Source organism: Manis javanica, chromosome 2 (genome assembly GCF_040802235.1).
Source record: "Manis javanica isolate MJ-LG chromosome 2, MJ_LKY, whole genome shotgun sequence".
Lineage (NCBI taxonomy): Eukaryota > Metazoa > Chordata > Mammalia > Pholidota > Manidae > Manis > Manis javanica.
This window is the reverse complement of record NC_133157.1, coordinates 130953580-130979725: the sequence shown is the minus strand read 5'-3', so window position 1 is coordinate 130979725 and position 26146 is coordinate 130953580. Positions and strand designations below refer to the sequence as shown.

The 26146-nt window shown below is 48.9% G+C and overlaps 2 protein-coding genes across 13 annotated transcripts in view; one reads left to right on the top strand and one right to left on the bottom strand.

Annotated features, from left to right (window-relative positions):
* Window positions 1-920: 920 nt before the first annotated feature.
* Window positions 921-17412, top strand: AKR1E2 (aldo-keto reductase family 1 member E2). 6 transcript variants are annotated; one of them, XM_073229464.1, is made up of 10 exons: window positions 921-1728; window positions 4851-5018; window positions 6705-6821; window positions 8901-8978; window positions 10396-10518; window positions 12422-12519; window positions 14410-14482; window positions 15001-15085; window positions 16355-16436; window positions 16705-17412. In XM_073229464.1, exons 1-10 carry the CDS (start codon window positions 1690-1692, stop codon window positions 16745-16747), a joined length of 906 nt encoding a protein of 301 aa, XP_073085565.1. In that variant the 5' UTR covers window positions 921-1689; the 3' UTR covers window positions 16748-17412. The 6 variants fall into 6 exon arrangements, with proteins under 6 accessions (XP_073085565.1, XP_073085570.1, XP_073085564.1 ...); XM_073229463.1 differs by lacking the exon at window positions 921-1728 and adding an exon at window positions 1800-1880; XM_073229466.1 differs by lacking the exon at window positions 921-1728 and adding an exon at window positions 1875-1904.
* A 1313-nt stretch (window positions 17413-18725) lies between these two features.
* The window catches only part of LOC108393830 (aldo-keto reductase family 1 member C3-like), a 27034-nt gene continuing 19613 nt past the window's right edge, over window positions 18726-26146 (bottom strand). For all 7 annotated transcript variants that reach the window (XM_017654940.3, XM_017654945.3, XM_017654947.3 and 4 more), the window contains 5 exons: window positions 25239-25361; window positions 22657-22766; window positions 21827-21992; window positions 21197-21279; window positions 18726-18977 (listed from right to left, as the gene is read on the bottom strand). In XM_017654940.3, the coding sequence (XP_017510429.1) occupies window positions 18935-18977; window positions 21197-21279; window positions 21827-21992; window positions 22657-22766; window positions 25239-25361 (525 nt within the window). In that variant the 3' untranslated portion in view covers window positions 18726-18934. The remainder of the gene's footprint in view (window positions 18978-21196; window positions 21280-21826; window positions 21993-22656; window positions 22767-25238; window positions 25362-26146) is intronic.

Genomic DNA, 26146 nt, shown 5'->3' with positions numbered 1-26146 from the left:
GGATCCTGGTAACAGAAACTGCGAGATAGTAAGTGCTCTTGTGAGTGTTAAGTTTGGGCAATGTGCCACACAGTGGCCCTCTCCTCCTTCTCCCCTCCGTCCCTAATGCCAGCTTTTGCCAGCCTCACTGGCTCCTTCTCAGTTCTTCTCTGGTCAAATGCTCTTCTGCCTCCAAATATCTGCATCTTTGAGCTTTCCCTGTGTACATCCAGGGAGAGGAAATCCCAGGGCAAAATACCTCTAAAACCCGAAATCAGTCAAAGGGAGAAATAAAGTTTAAAATCCGTTTATTGCTTACGAGCTGCAGTCCAGGACCTTCTCTCTTTCCTGCTCCAGCAGACACCAAAAACCTGCCCTCCCTCTCACCTCTCTGGTACAGATAAGCCCTCCTTGCCCAGGTTTACCCATTGATATGGAGATGAACTTCTCTCCACCCCTTAGGAAAGATACAAATGAACTAAAGCCATACTTCTTTCCACCTCTGAATGCTTGTTGATATGCAGATATACTAAGGTCAGGCGAGATATTCTGGAAATGTTAGTTTTACCCACACCCTGGCACACTGCTCACAGATGTGTGCAGGGTTGGCTGCTCTTGTCCTTCCAGTCACAGCACAAATGTTGCCCTGGAGGCCATGTGAACCCACTGGAGGGCTTCTGGCCCTCCTTCCAGCCCCAGCTTCATGCCCTGTGGCATTTGTTCTGCTCTTTCACACAGAGCTTTTGTCCATCCATCAGGCTCTGAGCTCCTGTAGGGCTGGGACGACGAGGGATCTTTCAGCACTGCCCCCAAGCCTAACAGCTGCTGCTCAAGGTGAGTGCTCAGAGCACAGCTGCTAAATGAATAATGAGGATCTGGAAACCACCCTCACCCCCACCTCTGAGCAGCTCACACTGGAGATGGATGCTAAAAATAAAAGTCTGTTGGGTGGGAGGCAGGGTAGAGCCCAGAATGAGATCTGGGTGCTCCTCCTGTTGCGGATGCCCCATTGAGCACAATGGGCACAGCCCCCCATGGCGGTCAGGGCCAGCTCTGCAGCCCTCCAGCCAGAGCAATGATTCCGCCCATCTCCACCAGAGGACTCCAAAGTTCCAGCAACCAGGGTCTGGTCCCTAGCCCTCAGAGGAGCAGGCCAGTGCTCTGCCACGTTCTGCACTACCCAGACGCTCGGTACCGAGGCCTCTGTTCCCAGGGACCCCAAGGATAGAAGGCATTTACTGGATTTAGCGCAATGGGTCACTGATGGAGAGCCAAGGCCAACAGACTTTTCTTCCAGCCTGTGGGACCCTAGCGGTCCCCGCCACAAGCACACCAATGGAGAACGTAAAGGATCTTCCCTCCCTGTCCTGGAGCCCCCTCCGCTTGGGGGTCGGGGCTTTTCCCTGCTCCCTGGCGCTGCGAGTACTGTGCGCCCCGGCCGGTCGCTAGAAGCCCGGAAGCCTACGGGTGCCCGCTGGGCAGCAATGTCGAGCGCGTGCGTACATCCGTCTCCCACCGGTGACAATGCTCCTCCAGAGATGTGGGCGTGCCCATGAAGCGGCCAGCTAAGCGTTTCAGCCAATCGGGGCCGCGCGTTGCCGAACCCCAGCCAATAGAGGTGAACATGGCTGGCGCCACCAACCAATCGGGGCGTCCACCGCGGTAACGCCCCCGGGGAGGTGCGCGGCCGCAGCAGCAGATCCCTGAAGCATGGGGAAGATACCTGTTCTAGGCCTGGGCACCTGGAAGGTGAGGCTACCTCGAGGGCGGGGAGGGGCGTAACCTTGCCTTTCCGCGGCGCGCGGAGTGAAGGAGGCACCCTCCGGGACACTCGCATGTACAGCTGCCGCAGCTTCGTCAGCGCAGCTGGTCACTGCACCTCCCTCGGGACCTCCTCTTGGGTTTGAAAGATGGAATTTTTAGATGTATATCAGATTTTCTGAAAATGCGGGTGGTCCCAATGGTATTTTGTGTAGAGGACAAATCATAATTATTAAGGGTAGTGTTTGGGAAAACCCGGAAGGCTCGGGCTTGGGTGGACGCAGAAGGACGGGCAGGCAGGCACCTAGCTGCATCAGAACAGCAGCCATCCTGGAAGGTTGGGGAATGTTGTCTGTTATCAGTAAGATGAAGCAATGCTGACATTGCCAACTTGGCAGCTCCCGCTTCCCTCTGTAAAGGACTGGGCCTGGAAGCACTTTGGGACTTTTATCTACTTTGGACTATTTCATTACTGTCAGTGATTTGAGCTAGTACTAAACGGTCTTTGAAATATCCTTTTTTTTTCTTTTTTGAGATTTAGTCTTTGATAAAAAGATGTTCACTTAAAAAATGGCACACGAAGTTACTGGATGAGTAGGAATCCGAATGATCAATCCCTGCTCCTCCAAGTATAGTTTTAATTATTTCTTCTGTGTACTTATCAACTCTTACAGGTCACAGAGGGAGTTATTGATTGTGGTTCTTGGCATCTAGCCAAGGACGTGCATTTGGCAGCCATTCAGTAAGCATTTGATTCATCTGACCGTTTAGACTTTGACTGCCTTTGGTTCTGTCCTTCTGCATTGTGTCTTTTGCACACAGCACAGTACAGGAGTCCACAGTTCTTGCACACAGGGTAAGGGAAAGACGTGAAAACTGCTTCAAAGGTCAAAACCATTATTCCTGTTTGCTGTTGGATTTCAAGTGCGTAGAACTGGGTTAATTGTAATAACCTTCTGACTCCATGTAAAGCCTTGTCTTTATTTAGTTTTTTTTTAGTAGTGTGACATCAGAAATCTACCATCAGTATCTATTGCACCAGGAATGCTACATCAACCACCACCACCAAAAACTCAGTGGCTTACAATAGCACGTGGTTTATTGCTCCTGCATGTACGGTAATCAGCCAGGCAGCTCTATGGATCGAGGCCCCACTGGCTTACATGTGTGCCCTTTGACGCGCCCCTGGGGGTTACTCTCTTTGCTCAAGCAGCCTAGTCTGGGAGTATTCTTGTGATGAGCACAAAGCCCAAGAGAGCAAGGCATTGTGAGGCCTCTGCTGCATTTTCATGGCCAAAGTAAAACACAAGGACAGCTCAGATGCAAAAGGTGGGGATACAGGTCTGTCTGGGCCTGTGGAATCACTTCAAGGAGAACTGACATCTTCATAATACTAAATCTGGCTTCTACAAGCATGGTATATTTCTCTGTTAATAAATTGTCCTAAATATATTTATTCTCTGTGTACCTCCTCATATGTTTGTATAGTTTTTCCTGCAGAGCACTTGATCATCTATGATACTATTAGAAGTGATACTTCTCTGAAATTATGTATCCAACTTGTTTGCCGTTAGTGCCCAGAAAAAGTCATTTTTAGTGTATTCATCACATTGCAGCCACTGTGTTAAACTGCGCTGTTTATTAAACTCCCTATAGATTCTTTTGGGTTTTCTACATAGATGGTTTCATCATCTGCAAATAATGGTAATTCAGTTTGTTTCTAACCCTTAAGTCTCACATTGCTTTTTCTGGGCTGCTTATATTGCTAGGACCTCCATGACTGTGGCCATTCTTGTTTTGTTCCCAATTTTTTTGTTCTGATATTTCCTTATTTATTGTAATGTTTGCCCTAGGTTTTTTGGTTTTTGTTCTTGATTTTGTTTCCATTTATGTAAGTATTATTTTACTTAGGATTTTTGCAACTATATTCACAAGTGAAATTAATGTGTAACTTTTAATATTTTTGTCTGCTTTGATTTCAGGATTATGCTTTTTTGGTAGAATGAGTTGGGAGTATGCCCTCTTTTTCTCTTGTCCAAATTGGGATGATTTCTTTCTTGAAATTTTTGTGGAATTCTGTGTGTGTTTACCTAATTGCTTCATTTTTAAAATAATTATTGGACAATTCAGCTTTTATTTCAAGATTTAAGTTTTTCTAGGAGTTTTTCCATTTTGTTTCTTTTTTTTCCACATTGTTGGATTATATTACTGATATTTTCTTAGATTTTGAATGTCTATTTTTATCTGAATATGCTGCATTTTATTCAGGTCACTTAATAAAATTGGTCTTTCAAGTCTTGTCAGGAGAATGTCTGCTTTTTTAAGGATTTTCGAAAAAACTAACCTCTGGCTTTGTAGATCTCTATCGTATCTTTGTTCAGTACTCATTCTTATTTTCATCCCTTCTAATTTCCTGGTGGTTCTTTTTCCAGCTTCAGATGGATACCTGGTTCATTCGCTCACAGCCGCTCTGGATCTGTTGCTTGTTAAATAAAGGTCACTGTCCTACTACATCTCATGGGGTTATGTGAAGTTCAAGTGAGAAAGTGCTTTGTGAACCACAACGCCCCTCAGGAATGTTCTGCTTAATGACAGGGGGAGCCTCCCCAAGCTTCCACCCCTAGTTCCAGTCCCTTTGCTTTTCTTCACCCAACTTCCACATCCCCAATAGAATGCATACTGTTCCTCTGGATCTGGTCAGGTGCTCCACATACGATGGATTGTCCTTGTGAGTGTACTCTTGGCCTTTCCACTTGGACTTCGGTCTTTGCGTGTAGAGGATGCGTCTTTACCTCCTTGAATCTCAGTTGTTATCTGTCCTACATTTTATTTATTCCTTTGCTCATTCAGGAAGTACAGCAACTGGCAGGCACTAAAAATACCTGTAGACTTAGCCCCAAATAAATAAAAGAGTTGGAACTTAATCTATAAGCCCTTTCTGACTCTGACTTTCCTAAATTTGCGGGCCGATTGATGCTAGTACCAGTTCAGCAACTGCATTTTTTATGTATTCTTTGCTCTACATTCTAGAGTGAAAGGGAGGATTTGGGTTGAAAAGGGGATCTAGAGCAGAATGCCGGTCGATTACCTCTGCCCTGTTCATTTTGCAGGCGGCTCCAGGGGAGGTGACGGAGGCGGTGAAAGTAGCCATAGATGGGGGCTATCGCCACTTTGACTGTGCTTACTTCTACCACAATGAGAGCGAGGTGGGAGCTGGCATCCAGTGCAAGATCAGGGAAGGTGCTGTGAGGCGGGAGGACCTGTTTATCGTCAGCAAGGTAGGGCTTCACAGGCTGGAGCGGGTTGCAGAGTGTGGGCTTGGGTGCGGTAGCTGAAGCAGTGCGGGCGCCGGGGCTACCTTGGTTCCTGAAGCTGACCCACAGGACTCCTGCAGCATCGTGCACCGGCTGGCCATGGTGCAGCTTCAGGGGCAGCGTGGCAAGCAGGGGGTACAGCTTGAGCACAGGTACGAGGCATGGGACAGCGCACTGGGTACAGGGCCCCTGCGAGGCATGGTGTCCTTGATAGAAACTTCTAAGGCAGCAGAGAGCAGTGAGCTCTGAGCTGGCGTGGGGCTGCCATTGAAGGGGCTTACTCTTCTCCTGCCAACAGGGGCACTGCTGAAGGTTGCTGAGCAGGGAGCTTATTTTGTATGAGCTACACTCACTTGTGAGTGGGTGATTGTAGCAGCTGAAAGAGGCATGCATTTGACAGGAGGCAGTTAGGATTGGGTTAACAGCAGTGTACGTGTAGGATAAGCCAGCCTTGCAGGCAGTGGCAGACAGGTGGAAGGGAGGAAACGCACATGCAGTACACTCGAGGCAGGCTCCCCAGGAAATTCCAGGGTAGACCAAGGTTGGAGAGTTAGAGAATCACCTTGCTTTTGACTTTGAAGCAGAATGCAAAGACGTTAGGCCAGAGGCCATGGTTCCAGCCGATTTTTCTGAGCTCCGAGAGGCTGTCAGTCACTGGAAGGTGCAGGGTCTTGTGTGTAAAATGAGACTGAATTTGATAGGTTCGTGAGTGATTCCCAGATTTGAAGGTCCGTGATTGCAGGATTCAGTGTTGTTTCTGCAGATTTGCTCCTCTGTTTCACTTTGAGGTGATTTCTGTAGTACATCAGCACTGCCTAAACCTAGAGCAGAAGGCTGCTAAGGGGGAGGCCTAGTATGCACTGGGTCAAGGAGAGAAACCTCTCCTGAAACCCTAGGGTGGGGTGCTGGGTAAGGGGATCACTAAGAGGATCGCTAAGGCTAGTCCCACAATTGAACAAGTTGCTCTGGAACAGGCCATGCCAGCAGTGGAAGTGTGCTTTCATTCCTGAAACATGGAAGAGTCATGGAATATACCTTAAAAAATAAATCACTTTAAGTACTCACCATCTGGAGAGTACTATTGTTAACCATAGGAAGTGTTTACTCATTTTTTTCTGTTTTGTTAATACACTGTGTAGTTTGTTTTTATCTGGTAATCCTCTTTCTTTTACTGACTTTCATTTTTTTCTCTTCCTGTGATGGAGCCTTCTGTTATAGTTAATAATAAATAATGTAACAGAAGAAAACATTACAAATTTTCTATTAATGGAGGGTATGGATGGAACTATCTGAACAGGCATAGACAATGGACTTCATTTAATTACCTATTTAGCCTGAATGGTGGTGAGGCCTTAGTAATAGAGAACCTTTGCTATGTGTCTGTTTAAATGGGAAACACAACAGAGAAATTCTTCAATTTTTTCTCATCTCCTTTCCACCTTTCCAGCTTTCTTTCATTCTTTTTTGTCCCTGTGGATCCAAAATAGCCAGGCAGCCCTCCCGTCAAATATTTTGTGGTGTTTCCAGCTTCCCTTTAATAGGAATCAAGCAGAAAGGGCCTACTTTGGAGGCTCCTCCCTGAGGGGTCCTGAAACCATCTGGCTCCATTCTGTGGCCCGTGAGACAGGGCTTCTGCCTGTCCTCTTGTAGCTCTGGTGCACCTGCCATAAGAAGTCCTTGGTGAAAACGGCATGCTCTGGAAGTCTGAAGGCCTTGAAGCTGGATTACTTGGACCTCTACCTCATACACTGGCCCACAGGTTTCCAGGTACCATTCAGGAGGTGGTGAGATATCCCCTGGGCAGCCTCTTCCTCCTGGTGCCCCCAGAAGGTGGTGGGAAGGACTTGGCCAGCAGACAGAGCACAGGGTGCTGGGGCTCATTGGCCCCCAGCACATGCAGTTATCTCCAGGCCTTGGCTCAGGTTCCCCGAGACCCTCACTGTTCTAAAGTATATGGTTCAAACCAATGCCAGAGAATGTTGGTTTTTTCTGCAGGTCTTAAGGTGAAAATAGGTTCCAAACAGGAAACCCTGCTGCTCATAGCTGCTGCTTGTGTCACTTCCCAGATCCCCTTGCACTCCTGGGCCCCGTCTCCCTGGTAGGCTCTGTTTCCCTTGGGGAAGGCCTCTGCTTTGCAGGATGCAGGTCATTTGCTTGTTCCCTCAAACAGGGTCCTGTTGCTTATGGTAGCCAGTGATTTCTTCACCTGGTTTTATTTTCTTCTCTTGATGGAAGAAAATAACCCTCTGTCCCTTAAACCCTACTCCCCCAGCCTGTGTCATTTTGGTCTTGGCCAGGATGTCCTGCACACCTGCCCCAGACTGATAGGATAGCCTGTCTGACCACACCGTCCGTCACCCAGGAGGCTCCCAGGAGGACACAAGTCCCAGAGAGGGTGTCCCTTCTGCGTGGGGTGGAGTGGGTGCCTGCTGCCTGGGCAGCTGCCATGTGTGCGCCTGGTATGAGGCTGTCCCCGCATGTGCCAAGCTGTGCATTATCTTTATAGGTTAAACAACAAAAGCCACTTGATTGTAATGCAGCTTTACTTTAAGGTCTTGTATTTAGTTTCAGTAAAGAATGTAGTAATTGTCCATTGGTCACATTAATAGAGAACAAGAACAGAAGATGCCCGGGAAGCAAAGCAAGACAATGATTCAGAAATAATTTGTCTTTTTGGAGTCTGGTGTTTTCAGAGAATAAGAATAAAATAATGGTAATAGCTATCATTAATAGCTATTAAAATGATGAGAATGGGCTTATCATCAGCTGTTAGTACTATTTTGAGATGTACCAGCACTGTTTTAGGTGCTTTACACATATTAACTCAGTTATTCTTCACATGGTTCCCCAAGGCGGTACTGTCAATGACTCCCTCGAATATACCATGAGCTGAGGCCAGAAGGACTTTCTCATGGTCCCAGTGGCGGCTACTCAGATCAGGTATCTGCTTCTCACTCCTCAGACCCTTACAGTTGGCTGCTGGGAAGTAGGAAAGGAGACACCTCGGATCAGTGGGCAAATGAGAGCAGAAGCCTATTTGTGATTATGAGAGTGGACACAGCTTAAGTGCTTGCAGGGAGTCCAGAGCAGGTGGACAGTCCTTGGCGTGTCCCTAGTGCCGGGGTGACAGCACACCCTCAGCCCAACCCCCAGGAGCTGTGGCCTGCTGTGCTGGCTGCTGACCAGCAGAGCAGACTCCAGGGCCTGGCCAGGCCGGGAAAGCACTTGTACACAGGCTGAATGTCAACTGGCAGCCAGCATTGGAGCAAAACAGTTCGTCATGAAAAATCCCCCTGAAGTGTGCATCAGGCTGTGATTTTAGACATTCTCCCACTATTGCTCAGGAGACTGATTAGGTGTCCCTAAGTAAACTGCCATCCACTGTCCACCCTGTGGCCTGCTCCACAGAGCTCTGCAGGGTCAGGTGACCAGCAGGTGCCCTGCCTGGATGAATTTCCACCATTGTCTCCCACCACAATTCATTATCTCCCACCACAGCGGTTGTCTACAGAAAAGAAGAGAAGATCTAGCCATGGACTTTGGGGGAAGGGCCTTGAGCTCTTAAGACTTGAGGGCCCTGGTCCCCAGTTTCCACCCAAAGTCACTAAATAGTTTTCTGACAATGCTAGGATTCACAATCTTCCTGTCCTGTGAGAGGTGGGCAGGGACCCTGAAGGCTGGCAGGGTCTTTGCCAGCCCTCCAGTCCCAGACCAGCATTGTAAAGGGGAAGGCCAGAGCTGGGAGAAGGGAAGCCGCCACCTCCTGACCCCTGGGCAGCTCTCTTCCCTCCATTGGCCCTCTCCCACCCACTCCACTGTAAACTCCTTTTCCTCCGGTTTTTGCAGGCTGGGGAGAAAGACTTGCCCTTGGACCACAGCGGCTTGGCCATACCCAGTGACACAGACTTCCTGGACACATGGGAGGTAAGCCGAGCCCCGAGCCGGGCCTATCCTGCTGGCATGCCTCCCATTCAGACCTCAGGCTTTCTGTATTCAGAGACCCCAGGCTGTACACTCAAGGCTCACGGCAGGAGGCAGCATGATTCCTGCTGTGGCCTCAGATGCTGTGCAGTGCCTGCATGGGCCTGGTTGGGCCATCTCTTAAAACACTTGCTTTAGGGATTACTAATTCAGAACTCCCTTTCTTCTCAAATGTTAGGTTTTTGATTAAAATTTTCATGGGTCATTACAGAAAATACAGAAGAATACAAACAGCCCCTTTTTTCATTTCTCAGCGGTAACCACTGCTGACACTGTCAGCTCTTCAGGCGATAATGGGCGGCATGGTAAGGTTGGGTTGGCTGGGGAGCCTGGTGGAAGGATGGCCGCATGTCAGCCCACTGCCGCAGTCCAGGAAGGGATGGGGCCTGAGGTAAAGAGGCAAGTGTAGGGTCACAGCAGGGGACTGATGGGGGCAGGCGGCAACCATGAGGCACAGGGAGGACATGTGGTCAAAGTGGAGCTTGCTGTTTTAAGGAGACAATGTCCTGGGCCATTCAGGAGATTGATGGGTACAGGTGCAGGGGTGCCCTGGGCCATCCAGGCAGCAGGGAGGGGAGCCACCCAGGAGGGACCCCAATCAGCCCATCCTCTCCTCCCATTTCTCTTAAAACATGTGAATCAGTGATAGGTTAGCTGAGGGCCCAGGGCCTGCAGCCTTTCTGTCACTGTGTTGCTTCTCCTTAAAGATATGGGTTAACCTGGGCTGTTTGTATAACACAGGTGAGGGTCCACACAGACCCTGGTCCCTCCCTTGGGGCCTGTCAGGACTTACTGCTGACCACCCGCCCCGGCAACAGGCCACGTCTTCATGAGCCTGAGGTCCAGGCCAGCTCGTTGGCCAGTGACCAGCACAAAGCTTTGAGTTGCGCTTCTCCTGAGTCTCTGAAAATGTTAACTAGAAGGGTGATGATACATCATTGTGCTTAAGTAGACTAAGCTAGGTGGAAAGAGGTGAGCTCATAAAGGCAACAGTGGATGTCCTGCCAAACACTGTGATCAACAGGTGTTCCAAGTAAAAGGAACCGTAACAGCCGAAGGGTGGTGAACGTCTGCTCGATCCCAGGCCTCAGCTAATTGCTCTGCGTGCTGCATGTGATGGGGTCATTGAAATGACCCTGTGGCACGGGCAAGGTCGTCCTCGCTCTGCAGATGAGGAAACTGAGGCCCCGCCCACTAAGCGGCCTGACCGGGAGCAAGCCTCAAGTACAGAAATGCTCATGAGGCACCACGTGAACTATTGTGAACCAGTTTTAGAAAAGAATGCCAAGGAATGAGAGACACAGATTGCCAGTGGGTGGACAGCACCCATATGCCCAAAATAAATCTCTGTCCTCTTTAGGCCATGGAGGACCTGGTCATTGCAGGACTGGTGAAAGCCATCGGGGTGTCCAACTTCAACCACGAGCAGCTTGAGAGACTTTTGAATAAACCCAACTTGAGGTTCAAGCCGGTGACTAACCAGGTGAGCTGGTTAACAGCTAAGAGGCTTTCACTGTGGAGTTGACTGTTCCATTGTTACCTCCACACGGCTATACTGGAAATGGAGGGAAGGGTGGAGCACCAAGTTGGCATTTTGCTGCAGTGACTAGAGCAGTGAGGCAGTGATGCGTAGGCAGAGGCCTGGCTTAAAGGCCTGACTGGGTAGGTGGTACCCATGGCAGGTGGGGCCTGAGCTGGGTGTAGTTCACCAGGTGTGTTCAGAAGTGGGGAAATGTCCCAGCACACACCTCTGCCCTAGCTAATGAGAAGCTCAAAGGCCAAGGCATGCAACTTCCTGGGGAGGCCCAGGGAGCCCTCTCCTCTGTCTCCAGCCCCTGTAGACTGCAACCTGCAGTGCTGGATCCTGACTGACCCTCAGGGCAGACTCACAGACCGCTGAAGTGGGTGCAGAGAAACGACTTATAAGGAGAGGGTGCTGTGTCTTCCCAGCTGGCTGGCTGTGCATGGGGAAAGGGCATTTTTGCATTATATAAAATTTTGGTTAAAGTGTTTGTGTACATATGAAAAAGCACACAGAAAAATGGAGCTTAGTAAATCCTCACCAGCTGAACCTAGCTCTGTATCCAGCATCTAGGTCAAGAAGCAGGACAAGACCAGCCCCTGGAAGCCTGCCACTCTCTGTAAGGCAAAGAGCAGCAGCCAGCATGGACCGCTTTTGAACTTACGTATATGAAATAATGTCTTACGTGCTCTCATGCATCTGGCTTCTTTTATGCAACATCATATTTGTTAGATTTGTCCACATTCATGTGGTATTCCCACAGTTTATTATCCAATCCCATGTTAATGGGCACTTAGGAAGTTTCAAGTTTGGGGATACTAAGAATAGAGCATAGAAAAAGCTCTATGCTTTAGAAGTAACCTTTGTAATTGAGGCATAGCATAGATCAAGTGCATGACTCTGGAAGGGTCATAGCTCAGTGAACTTCCACAAGTGAGCATACTGAGTGTTCAGCACCCAGAGACAGAAACAACACCCCCAGCCTTCTAGAAGCACTTCTAGGCCCACCCGCACAGAGAGCCCCTACTGCCAGCTGTAGCAAACCTTGCTTTCTTGCTTTAAAGCCTCATGTGACAGTCTGTGAACGTGCAGAGGAGCCCCCACTCCACCTTTTGTTGTGTAGCACTTTAAATCGCAGGGAGGGTGGGTGCCTGAGGTGGTGTGGTGCAGGAGGGCCTGTTTCCTAATTGGGCAGTGACACCCGCAGGGAGTTCCAAAGTCCAGTGTCCTCTTTCCACTGCACTGCAGTTTTTCCTGAACTGCAAAGGCACTGTGTGTGTTCTTAATCCACTCTACATGAGGACTTAAGTCTACAAACCAGTGGGACAGGCACAGGAGAAGGGACTTGGAGAATGTAAGAGAGCTGGGAATCCTGCTCCTGAGTTGCTTACTACACCCACTGGAGTCACCTGTAACATGTCTGCCCTGGAGCTCCCCAGCTTCATTCACTCCACAGATACTTAGGGAGTCCTTCCATGGGCCCAGCTTTTTCCTGATGTTGGGGAGATGTCTGTGAACAGAACAGGCCAGAGGCAGTGGCTTCCCACAGCTCACGTCCTAGTGGCTGCAGACAGACAGCAGTGAGTAGCTACCCCGCCTGCGATGTCACATGATGCTTTGTGCTAAAGGAAAACAAACAGAAGGTGGTGGGAGCATCTACCAAGGTGTTCCCCAGCCCTGTGTCAGCTGGCATCCTGGCGATGGTGGAGGAGTCCAGCCTCTCATCTGATGGGCAGAGATGCTGGAGCCGGGAGCTGATGCACAGAGCTCCATGGAGCAGCCACAGCAGCAATGCCGGCACTCTTTCCTGGGGCCCTGCTGGCCCCACTCAGCCATGGTAAGCTGTGGCTGGTTCTCTTTGCAGATTGAGTGCCACCCATACCTCACTCAGGAGAAACTGATCAGCTTCTGCCAATCCAGAGATGTGTCTGTAACTGCTTACCGGCCCCTTGGCGGTTCCAGGTAGGGAGCTCCAGTGATTGTGAGTCGAGGCCCTAGCGGGAAACAGAGCAGCTCCAGTTGGAAGTTGGATTTGGGGAGTTAGTGGAGGGTATAAGGAAGATGGTGAGGTGTGGAGAGACCACCTCTGCTGCCAGTGGACCTGTGGGCTGTGGGAGGGAGCCATACTGGGAGCCAGAGGGGCTCCCTCAAGAAGGGCAGGGACCTTTTACCAGACATCCCACTGGAGGCGACCTCTGCACTGAGCTAATGACTGCAGCGTCGAGGCCCCAACTGGTCCACTGTCCCAGGTGGTTCATGGATTACTCGGCCTCTGTAGAGCTCCAGCCCCACACACCAGTCTTCCCCAGAACCCAGCCGGTGCTCTGTGCTCCCTGCACCAGCCAACAAGCTGCTGCCACTCAGCCGCCTAGACCAGGAACTCAGCAGTCACCCCTCTTCAATTCCCCAAGCCAGCTATCAGCAAGAGCTGCTAGTCATTCTGCCAAAAAACTTGGAGTGTGTCTTTCTGTGTCGTTCTCACCATCACTGCCTAGGTTAAATAAGAATTCTTTCTGGTGATTATAGCAATTAGATTTGCCCAGTTCAAGTTCATTGTCCACATGGGAGCAGAAGGGAACCTCTCAACACCTTCATGTCACTTTCCAGAAAAAGCCTTCAGGGCTTGGCATGGCCTGGGAGTCCTGGCTAGCCTGGGCTATGCCTATTTCTGGCCTTACTTCTTCCTTCAAACCATGTATGCATCAGCCATTGGAAATTGTGTCAGGTTCCTGGGACAGAATGTTTTCTTTCTAGTCTCTGTGCCTTTGCATATACTGTTCTCTTTCCTAGAAGTCTTGTCATTATCTTCATTTTAATCTCACTAACTCCAATTTCTAACATAAAGCTCAATAAAGCATCACCTCATCCAGAAAGCCCTCTTGACTCTCCGGGTTCAGGTTTTTTCCACAGTATTTTGACATACTATCTTGCCATTATTTTCGCCTTAGTCCCTCCCACTCATCAGAACTGCTGGAGTGTGGGGAACACATCTAGTTCATGCCTCTCCACCAGCCCCTGTCTCAGTGCCTGGGACATAGGTGGGCCCAGAAGAGCCAAAGTATTTGTTATTACCTGTGTGTTCCCCACAGGAAATTGGGCACATGTGTTTGAACTTGGTAGCTGCTAGGGAATTGCTAGAAGCTAGGTCATATTCCACAGCTGAGCTTGAAGCTGTGGAGCCAGTGAGAAGGAGTGCAGGGCTGGTGGAGACCCTGGGCACGCAGCAGGTGATGCGGGCTCCCTGTCTCCTCCAGAATGCACTGAGCACTGTTGCCAGCCCAGTGCTTGAAACAGTACCTGTTTAATAAATGTTCACTGAGAACGGGGCTCTCCCGAGTGATCAGGGCCTATCCCTTGCTGGACAGACACTGAGGGCTTGAGCCATGGTCCTGTCCTTAATTCTCTGCTTAGTGATCCACATGTGCATGATCTCAACTTTTATTTGAGGTGAACTTTTATGAAATTATCATCATCATCAACAATTACTTATTAATGGGACTGTAGGCACTATTCTGGGTCCAACTAAGAAGCCAGCCTTTAAATGTCAGAGTGGCTGAAGCGCACAAAGCCCATCGTCCCCTACACTCTGAAGATGCCTCATAGTTCTTGAGGAAAAGCACCTGAAAAGTGGTGTGTCCAGCTGTGTCCCCCAAAGTGTTTACTTAAGTGGTTATCTCTAGGTGGTAGGGTTTGGGTGATAAGCTTTTCTGCATCATTTAAATTTACTACACTGAGCAACTTATGATCAGACAAAAATAAATATAGATTTTCCATTTTGGAGAAAGCTTTGTGTTTTTAAAGAAGGAAGCTCCCATATTTGGCCTCATCGCCCTGCCCTCGTGTTCTCTCTAGTCAGGGGGTTCACTTGATGGATGACCCCATGATCCAGACGATCGCTCAGAAGTACGGGAAGTCTGCAGCTCAGGTAGGTGGTGGGGCCCACTGGGGCTGGCACCACCTCTTCCCCCAAGCAGGGACCAGCGGGGGCAGGGGTCCCTCACTGTGGACAAGCCAATGACCGACTAGGACACCAGCATCGGGGTCCATGTTCATTCATGCAGGCCACGCTCTTGTCTCAGCCCGTCCAGGCCCAGTGGGGCCACTGGCCAGATGGCCCCCACCACCAGCAGGGGTGAGCTGATGAGCCTCTGCCTTGCTCCAATGGCCAGTGTTTCGGGGGCATGCCATGCCAATGAGTTCTTAAGGATCATCATGTCCTGGGAGCTGCGCCTCTGGCCAGCCAAGGGCACTTTCTGGAGAACAGTGCAGAAAACGCCAGTTTGTCTCCTAAAAGACATGCAGATGAATGAGCTTGTGGTCAAAGCTCTGGCTGTTGCTAAGTTTTGGACTTTACTGCACAATAAGACGTGACTGAGGAAAACAGCCGAGTCCATCTCCAGGTGACTTCCCTTTGTCTAATACCAGACTTCTTTTTTCCTGCAGATTTTGATCCGATTTCAGATCCAGAGGAATGTGATCGTGATTCCCAAATCTACCACCCCAGCACGGATTCTTGAGAATATCCAGGGAAGTGTTTCCTGTTACATCAGAGGGTGTGGGATCATGTGTCAATGGGGGGCCAACCCCTGTAACAAACAGGTCTGGCCCTCTGTGGCCCTGACAGAGCAGAGGCAGGAGGAAGTGTCAGCCATATTGGGGTTGGGGGGAACCCACGCACCCAGATGGGCTTCCCCAGCCTGGAGCTGGCAAGCAAGATAAAACAGGGAAAAGGAGAGGCAGTGAGCTGGCTAGGGTGCCAGCCAGACACCTGCTCACCTACCCCCCAGTGGCCCTGACCTCAACTGTGGGTACCCCTCAGAATTGACCCAGAGGCTCCCCTGCAGTCAGAGCTGCTGTGGATGCTGAATCCTGGACTCCTGCTGACCTGGGGTGGCAGATCCTCTGTGGGGGAGGCTGGGTGTTGACTTGGGGTGGAGGACCCTCCATGGGGGAGGCTGGGTGCTGACTTGGGGTGGAGGACCCTCCGTGGGGGAGGCTGGGTGCTGACTTGGGGTGGAGGACCCTCCGTGGGGGAGGCTGGGTGCTGACTTGGGGTGGAGGACCCTCCTTGGGGGAGGCTGGGTGCTGACTTGAGGTGCAGGACCCTCCGTGGGGGAGGCTGGGTGCTGACTTGAGGTGGAGGACCCTCCGTGGGGGAGGCTGGGTGCTGACTTGGGGTGGAGGGCCCTCTGTGGGGGAGGCTGGGGCCCCGGGGCCTGTCCCCTCCAGGGGCATGTTGGAGTCACTCTGCACCTTCTTTCCCATCTCCTCAACTGTGGTTCAGGATTGGCTCTCTTTATTTTAGGAGTGGGTCACATTCCTCAAATGTTAGGGGCAAAAAAGTTGGGGGCAGCTTCAAGGACTATTTGAGGAGGAGCAGACATAAAACTCACTCTGCCAAGAGCACTGTCAGAGTTCATGGCCCTGGGGCTCCATGTCTCCCTGGCTGGTGGCGCTTGTGGAACAAATGTTTTTGGTTAAATTTGGAGGTTTCTTTGCTTGTTTTGAGCAGTGGGAAAAATTCCTTGCTTCACCTTTACCTGTTGCAGTAGGTCCCCTGCTCCTGGGACGAGTGTGGCACTTGCCTGAGTGTCCCTGGCCTGAACCAACCAGGCTAAGCCAGCGTGGGGCAAACCGTCAGAGCCTATGTGCATTTGGGAATAGGTGGATACTCAGGGACATGTGGGGTGTCACACCTAGTGAGTGGTTGACATGTGTGTCCCCAGCAGTCTAACACATGTCCCAATAAGTGCTCACTGAACTAAATTTCCTATGAACATTTATTTCTGGTTCCAGGTGTTTGATTTTGAATTATCAGAACAGGATGTGGAGGACATCCTCAGCCTGAACAGGAATCTCCGATTGGCCACGTTTCCCATGTAAATATGACTCTTTAACTTCCTTTCAAAATAAAGGGAGCAATATTCAGATTGATGGGTTCCCAAATAAGTGTTGATTACGTATGTTTAGGTTAAATAGACCTTCTCCTAATTCTCTCCTGTTTGAGGGTGGGCCACTGAATGACTCCAAAAATCAATTTAGTACACTAGGAAGTTAAAAAATATGTAACTGTATCTTTTGTAATGTTTCTCTTAAAAATAATAATCATTCTTTGTTTCTATTGTTGACTGTTTTTCTGTTTTTCAGAGCTGTAAACCACAAGGACTATCCTTTCAGCATAGAGTACTGAGGATGGCTTCCTCTCCTCCTCAGCTCCGCCCGGACGGATCCCCTGTCTGAAACACCTGTCTGCCCGCCTCTGTGCTACCCATGGCGGGGCAGCAGTGGACAGGGATGGGAGGGACAAGGTCTGATTTGGGGGGAAGGACTCCGGCCTGGAACAGAAGCCGAGTTCCCTGAGAAATCCACACAGCCAAGTGCAGCCTAAGTGATAAGGGAAGCGTCAAGAGATCACAGAGGGTTAATGGCCTCCACAGAGAGCCCATGCAAGCCCTGAGGTCCCTGGAGCATCTGTGGGGGGGGGTTCTTAGGAGACATGCTTTGTGGCCTGCACTCTCGAAAAGAAGATTCTGATGACTCAGGAATTCTTGCCTTTGCATTTTAAAAAAATGTATTATGAAATATTGTAACATATGCCAGAGCTGACCCAGCATAGTGCATGTCTGCACTGGAACTGGCTGCAGCGCTTACCAGCGTGCCTGGTTTACCTTACCTGCCCTCCCCTGTCCCTGTCCCCCAGGGGATTGTGAAGCAAGAGCCACACCTGCACACGTGGGAGGGAAAGCAGGTGAAAGTGGGGCAGTGTCTCAGTGAAACGTGGAAACTTATTTAAAACCTAAGTTCTAATTTTTAAATGCTACCTTGTAATAAAACCTCCTGGGAAGTCAAATTATATCCGTGGACACACCAAATTGTAGACCAAGTGTGGATCACCCCTGTGCCCTCAGTGTTCAGGATGTTCAGACTCACTGAATCAGGAGGGGTCTGGGGGCCTCGCAGTGGCTTCCAGCTCCGCCCAGGCCTCCCTGCTCTCCTGTGCCTCCAGTCTCTGGCCCAGTCCTGTTCCCCTGCCAGCACAGTCTCTGGCGAGGTGACCTTCAGTACATCCACCATTTCAGCCAGCCTGCCTCTAGGACTCTGCTTCTGCCCCAGCTGGTCCCCACCTCAGCCTACTGTGTGAGGCCTGGCCTGGTGCCTGGAGGAGGGAGGGAGCCAGAGTACTCTTGTTGCCCAATGGCTGCAGGCATCTGGCTGGGGATGGCTGGCCTCCACGTGGTGTCTCTTTCCATCTTATCCCCGATCCCTTGGGGAAGTCTAGAGGCCCAGGGTGGAATGGCAGCCATCACTTTCTAGCTCTGGAGTCCTGGGCAGATTCCTCAGCCTTCTAGTGCCTCAGTGTCCCTACCTGTTAGGTGGGGTGATCCCAGTACCTCACAGGATTGTTGAGGCCACGGGGCCAGCCTGATGTGACTGCACTCTAAATCCAGAGCAAGGGACACTACAGGACTCTGCTGTGGCAGGATGGTGCCTGGTGGCAAAGGCCTGGCCCACCCTCTGCTAATGGACGCCTGAGCCTCAGCCACCTGCACTGATTTGTTTTCTGCCAGTTTCTTCACCATCCCCCACTCCCTTCAGTTTGTGAGGCTCTTTTCTTGCTGTTGCAGATGCACCCAGGACTCTGAGCTGCCACCACCACCTCCCCCTTCATTGGGAAACTGGTGCCTCTGCAGAAGATGAGCTGGGGGGTCCCTAAGCCAGGCCTCTGGGGGCCACAGAGTCAGGAGCTTTGCCATCTGCTCCTGAGGCTGCCTGGCCCAGATTCCCCGTGTGGCCATGGGGCTGGCAGGCTGGGAACCACACTGCCAGTGAGCCACTGCTGGCCCCCACATGGAGGTTCCCCTGCCCCCGGTTTTGGTGTTACAGATGCACATTAGCAAGTAGGCAGACACTTGGCTAGGAGTCCTGAATAACTTGCCTCAGGGTTTTTCTCCTGCCTGACTCAAAGCTGTCAGCTATGCCTGCCACCAGGAGACACCAGGGCCTGCTGACACGCAAGCTCACTGGCTGTTCAGCCAGGAGGGCAGCTGGGCACCTGCTGATTTGATTCTATCTTGGGAGAGCCATACCCCTAGAACATCCAGGGATGCCAGCATTTTAACGCTAAGTGTCACAGGAACAAAACAAAAGAGCCATAGTGGTAGGTTAGGTAGTTTAAAATGTACCTTTATATATGTACTCTTGGCAGAAAAGCCTGAGTTTAGAGACTTCTATTGTCTGATCCAGGAACTTGAACCATATTGTGATTGGTAAGGCTAAACAACATGGAATAAACCAGATACTTTCTCATCCATGAGACATTTGTCAATCACCAAGCAAAATCAAAATAAAAAAACTGGAGCAACCACAGACACTGCTGTTAATACTCCTCCAAAAATGGATAATTTGGATGACTATAAAACCTAAAAGGGAAAGGAAGAGTCAGTCAAGTCACTGTTTCTGAGCTAGAAAAAAAAGCTTCCTTTTAAACGGCTCAAGTATGAAAATTAATGTACTCTTGTCTTTGGACAGGTTCAAATCCAATCAGTTGTATAATTGTCCTATGCATTGTACTGTAATGAGTACATCACAAAATAAATACTCTGGCATACACATGAGCACATATATAAAAATAAACCAATATATTCATTTTTGGCAGGTGCATTATCTACAACTTGAGATAAATTATATTGATAGTTTAAACTCCCAAGTGAATTCTGCCTCTTAAAACAATGCCAATCTGATTGAATATATAAAGTCAGCAAATATTTCAAAGCGATGAGGAGGAAGGTAATAATATTGTCGAATTTCTCTCAAGCACTCAGAAGTAACATGCAATTTACTAGGTGAAAAATTATACATTAGACCTAGAGATGGATACGGTGATTATAATATAAGTCATCAGGGGCTTCCATTGGAGCAAGGAGAGTAAACCCTGTCTATATAAAGTAATTATTTCAAGATAGAAAATGCTAAGTCACTGAATAATTATTACTGTTACTAATTATTCAGGATTGCTGTCTGCTCTCCTTACTTTTCCTCCTTTATCATCTTATCATATTATTCATTCAACCAATACATATTAATTACTCAAGGAGAGAATAGTTTTGAAAAAATCCAGCACTAAGAGTCTGACATCCTAATGGTGTAAGCAGAAAATAAACCAAATAAATTAGCAGACTATATGGAATGGCAATTAAGGATATGTGCCAAGGGAAAAAGACAGGGATTGCTGAGCTGCATTTTAGATAAAGTGACAGAGAAAGTAGGACCAAAGTGGCATCTCAGTTAAGATCTGAAGGAGGTGAAAGAGTGTTCATGTAGCTACTTGGAGAAAGCTATCTAGGCAGATCGAACAGTCTGTGAAAAGGCCCAGAGACAGCCCCAGCATATATGTGAACAGCAAGGAGGCTGCACTGGAGTCAGAATAGGGCGAGGGCTGGGATGTGAGGTAGGGACAGAATGGGGGGAAGAGGCATCCTCACGGTCCTTGTAAGTTCAGTAAGGAATCTGGCCTTCACTCTGAGTGAATGGGCAGGCTGCCAGATACCAAATGGAAGAGTGGCTGATGAAGTCTATGTGGAACCCATTCACTCTGGCTACTGTGTGTGGAGATAGCATGGAAGCAGGAAGAACAGACTTGACCAGGAAGACTTGGACGTGAGTGCATATGGTACATGGGGTGGGGGTCTTCAGATACCAGCATGAGCTCAACCGAGATAAGTTTGAGGTGCTTCTTAGACATCCAGGCAGAGCTAAGTACAGAACACACAAATCTTGGTCAGGATTAAGGGCTGGGCTGAGTATAATTTGAGAGTCTATAGGGATGATGTTTAATACAAAGAGACAAGATGAAATCACCAAGGATGAGGGTGTAGACACAGGAGAGGTGCAAGGGTTGGACTTTAGGTCACCCCAAAGTTAAGTGGTCAAGGCAGCAAGAAGCCTGCGTGGAACATGGGAAGGAATGGCCATGGGATGAGGGGGACAGGATCAGCAGTAAAGCTGGCTGAGAAAGTGCTTCTAGGATAGAAAATAAGATGAAAGCCAATCACTGCTGCTTTAAGCAAAGACAGGGTCATGGCTGGCCTTGGGAGGAAAGGTTTTGGCCAAATGGGAAGCAAATGCCTGACTTGTGTGGGTTCAAAAGAGAATGAGATGAGAGAAACTGAAGGCAGCAAGTACAGACTTCTTTGAGAAGTGTTTCTATAAAAGGAGAAATGGGTTGTGGCTAGAGAGTGAAGCAGCTCAAGAGAGGACTTTTTAAAAGGCGAGAGCATGTCTGAATGCCCGTGGGAGCAGTCTCATGGGGAGGAAACACTGACGATGCTGGCAGAGAATGGGTTTCACCAGGCTTTGTTCAGACACATGAGTGAGACAGAGAGGGGCTAGAGCTGAGGGTATATGTAATATCATAGAAGTGCTATAATAGCACAGTGTTACTATATTGATTAATCCTGGAACATAAGCAGGGTAAGGAGAGGGGACATTCAAGTGACTGTGAAAAGGGTCTGAGAGCTGAAGAAAACCTGTGTTGTTCCCAAGACTCCTGAAAGAAGAGGAAATCCCTTTGAGGACTGGGAGAAACTGAATCTCCTCGCTGTCCTGCTCCCCTTTGCCTACGATGGAACCAGCTACTTACAACTTGTCTTCAAAATAGCGAATGTTTCTGTTCAGGCCATCTAGAGTTTCCATATCCTCCAGTGTCAACTGGAAATCAAAAACCTGTGATAAAGGTGAGAAGATCAATCCAGTTTCCTAGAGGCAGTTGCTGCCCCCCACTCCCCTACCCCAGCCACAGGCACAAAAATTTATGTAGGTTTTATAAGGCAGTTGTGAATCTGGGGTTCATTCCCTGCAAAAGACATGGGAATCAGACTGTTGAGGCAGTTGAGACTGGCAGTTCAGATCCCCCTCACAGACCTGTATTAGGTGGGTGCAGTTGTAGCAAAGGGATGCTAGAGTTTTGAGCCCAAATCTTATCTCATCTAACTCTATTTTGGAGGTACAGAAATCAGGGGATGATCTGCCCACGGCTATACTACTGGATCAGAAAGGAGGATTGAAACCCAGACTTGATCTTGTGTTTGGCTTTCCTCCAACCACCACATCCCCACCTTGCAGATAGGAGGACAGAACAGTTAACTACAGCACTCTAAGCAAGGAGTAGGTGAGGAGATAAGCTTTGCCCAAATCTATCTCACAGAGGACTCACCCAGGGAGAAATGAAGGGTCTCTGTTAGTTTCCTGATGCCCTAGCCCTGCTGTGTACCTGGAAGTTCTCTTTGATTCTCTTCTCATTGAAGCTCTTGGCCAGGACCACCACCCCCCGCTGCAGCTGGTAGCGCAGGGCAACCTGGGCTGGAGTTCGCCTGTGCTTTCCAGCGATGGCATTGAGTGCTGGATCCTTCAAGAGAACTGGGCTGTCCTTGGTCACCCTGGGAGGAGGCAAGGAAGGTCTGTGTCTGAGGCTGTATACCTATTTTCCTGAGAGGTGCTCTCTAGGGCGAGGGGTAGTTAAGCCTTTAGAGTCTCCCTTATTACCCCTAGCTGTCTCAGCATCTGTTTCGCTTCTTTTGATAAATCCAAAGGAGGAAAAGAGAGTAAGGAAGAAAGAGAAACTGAGACATTTTTCCATCTTTAAAAAAAAAGCTTATGAGAAATTAGTAAAAGATTGAATAAATCAAGAAGGCAAAATTGTCTTCCAAACTAAGACCCCCAAACCACCATGATAAAAACCCAACTATTTTACCAGAATGTGTTATTTCAAAAAAATGCTTTCAATGATCTCAGTTTTGTTAAGTTCTGAAAGGTGCATATTTCTAATTCCTCTTGGTCTCATATCACTCAACGACTAAGTGTCAAATTGAAGCTTAGGCTCATTTTTTTGTTCTTTAAAGCCAGAGCATCTGAATTGTATGAATGTTTTGGTCAGTAATTTTATTATTCAATAATGTTTTATTGAGTCCCTACAACATAGGCTAGGCAAAGAGTTACTAAGATGAATCCTCTCAGTCTATCCTTAATTTCCCCCCAGACAGTCAGGAAATGATCCGGAAGGTACAGCGTCTCTGATTAGAATAACCTGATGGGGATTCCTACCATTCCTTCTCTGAGTCAGACCCCAAGGCACCGTATGCAACCAAGACAATGTCCTTGGACCTGCAGAAGTCCAGCAGTTTGCTCTGGTTGAGGTAAGGGTGACATTCCACCTGCAGAATTCCAAGCAGAAGGGTTGGACTGTAGGACCACCAACACCAAATGTATGAGGAACACATGATGCTGTATTGCATGGCATCATCAGTGCTTAGGAATACCAGCAACATGGGCTAACACGTGACTCTAGTCCACAGCTGTGCCAGTGGTGCTCCCAGAGGCTCACCTTTGGACTCTGCCCAGAGATAGCACAGTGGCATCAGATAACGAGCTCAATGCTCGTGGAGGACCAGTTCAGGCTGGTGTCAGCATGCTCTGTCTCAGACTGGAAAGCACAGTGGTATCCTTCCCTTGTATCTTCTGCATATGCTGCTGTGCAACCCAAGCAGCAATCTCTGCCTCTGGGTCTTTTGCTCTCAGCCCTCCTTTCCTTTGTCTCTTCTCAACACTGCTGAATTTGAGCTTGTTCATCAGTCCACCCATGGGGTCCAGAAATAATGCTTTCCTCATTCCATCACATCCCACTATAATGTCTGCTTGATATGTAAGGACCCCCTACTCTACATTATTTCTCCCATCTGCCTCCCAAGCTCAGTTTTGTCCCACACGGAAAGGGACTGGGAAATGCTTCTTGCCCCTTTGTCTTCAATCCAGAAATAGATTCTAGAAATAGACTGCTCGTTGTTACTAGTCAGAAACTGTCATTAGTGTTATGACATTGATACATTATATGTGAGAGCAGTTTCTGTGTCCTAAAAGATATTGAGTGGTGCTATGATCTTACTTTCCATCTTTCTTACTTCTTTGCACATGCAGAGAAAGAAATCCGGGACCTTTACACAGAATTTTAACCATTTCTTTTTCTGCTCTCTTATCCAGATGATATGTGGGTCAAGACCATTGTCCTAGCCATGGGCTGGGAGGTCTGGTGTCAGCTCAGCTCCATTGTTGATTCTTGGGCTGGAACTGGGTATTTCTCCTTCCACCACATAGATGAGGTTCAAGTAAAACCCCAAGTAGTTACTCTGTAGTGTAATCGTTTCTGGATTACATTACCCGTTGACCCACATACCCTAATAGGGAGAGGCCTTAAGAAAAACCGAATACTCTGTTTATCAGATTGCATATTTCCTCTATCCCTGCCAGAGCAGAAGGGGATTTCCCTCCAGTCTTTACTGTGGAAACCTGTCAGGGCGTCTGGAGGTGGGGCCCCTGCCATAGCTGAGCCCCTGGGATGGTTGATGCTCACGCTTGCCCATGCTGAGCCTTCAGCTGTGGTTTCCTGCCTGGAACTGACTCCAGCCACAGCTTTAGTTCCTGGGTTCTGTTCCAGTGAGTATTATTCTCTGTATCTACCTGTCTGTCTCTCTAATTCTGGGGACAGTGGCTTGCCCTGGGGCCTCAGTTCTCTAATGAATCTAATAAGAGCTGTTGATTTCCAGTTTGTCCTGCATTTTTATTGTATTCAGGGATTAGAACCATGCCTGGACTCTGAACTAATCTTCACAATTCCCTGTTCACTACACAGATTCACAATTAACTAAACTTCTGTGCAAGCTTTCCTGTGCCTGGTGCCCTGTAGACTGCCCCAGCAGGCAGCCTCCGCGGCCATGCTGCAGGCACTCTCCAGGGCTCTGGATGATATCCAGCTTCTTCCCCAATTCCTCACCACCTCTCCCATCAAAACCAGTTCTCTTTCCTTTCTCTCCACTGGTGATCTCCAAAGTGGAGATCAAACTTCCTAAGGGACCCAAAATACAACTTCTTAGAACTCCTATTTTTTCAACTAAATGAAGGAAAAAATTAACTTCACTGATATTTGATGTTTGGATTGACACCGTCCTCTCTCAGTCTGCATGTGAAAGATTGCAAAGGAAATGGCCCCCGGGGACATGCGGGCCCTGGGCAGCATGGAGGTGTCCCCACTCACTCTTCTACTCATTTCCTCTCATGATTCTCCAATACAGGGACATTCATGTCTTGCTCATTAAAGTGGGTTTATCTTAACAAGGAGATACCTTATTTTTATTTTTAATTTTAATTTAATTTTTATTGTGGTAAAATATGCATAACAAATTCGTCATTTCTAAATACACAACATCAGGCATTAAGTACATTCACATTGGGAGTGATTTTGTGACATCTGGAGTCTCTGGTCATTTCATGACATAATTCAAAAGAGCTGTTATACTTAGAGAGGAATTGCCCATTTCCTTTTAGACAGGAGTGCTCCTACTCTACTGACTTTTTATGAGAGTAGAAAAGTCAATAATTTGCTAGCTCTAAATTTCTGGGACCAACCACCATAACACCTAGTAGGTTATACTCTGACATGACTCTTAGATGTTTTTTATAAAGTGACATGGCCTTGGGAACTGTCTCAGCAACATGAAATACATTCTGTTCTCTTGAAGCAGCTGATGTCCAAAGGTACCAAAACAGGACAGAGCACCATTGCTGAACTTGCTGAAATGAGGGAAGGATAAGGTGGGGAGGAGGGAGAAGAGGCCAGGGGTTCAGTGGCTCACCTGGTTGCACACGGGCTTGTACTTCAGGCCTGGCTTGTTCAGGATCATCTCCAGCTGTTTGTGATTGAAATTGGACACCCCGATGGACTTGGTTAGACCCGCATCTTTGCACTTCTCCAGGGCCTGGGGAGGAAACAGTGGTGAGGGGTGACCTGTGTAACCAGTAAGGAAGCTAATGAATGGTAGCAAGTGGAGAGTGGGGGAGAGTGAGACACAGCAAGAGACAGAAGGTCTCCAAAGGTGCAAATGCCAATGCCTAAGATAGGAACTGACAAGTAGGAGGAGAATGGAAATAAAAATAAAAAGTGGCTAAGAAGATAGAGTAAGAAAGAATGCAAGTGGCCAGGACAGAGCTAAGGGAGCCCCTGCGATCTTTGGCTCAACACCTAGAAAAACGTGATTGAAGCCCTACACAGCAAGCTCTAGGAGAGCAGGAATTAAGGCTGGGTGCAGCATGGGAAGAGCAAGGGCTGCCCCCCAGACCGCTGGCCCCGTGCTCTCCGACCCAATTTCCCATTATTGCCCCCCAGCCTCACTCTGTCCCCATCACGCGTGCCACTGCTGTTTCCTCAATGCCGAAGACACGGTGCCTTGGCCATGGGTCTGCCTGTGTCACTCTTCCCAGTACCCATCCACACAGCCACCTCTCCGGGGCCTGCCAGTCTGCTCAGATATTGCCTTCCCCTGCCCTGCCCATTCTGCTTTCAGCTGCCGCCTGAGACCCAGACCCACCCTGCACCCTCAGTTCCCCCCATTAGCTTTAGTCTCCCACCTGCCCCCGACTCACAGACACACATACACACAACAACACTTCCCCCCAGGGGACCAGAGGCCTAGGCCCAGCCACCATGTAGCCTGATACACACTCAGAAACACTCAGTACTGGGCATATCATAAGCACTCAATAA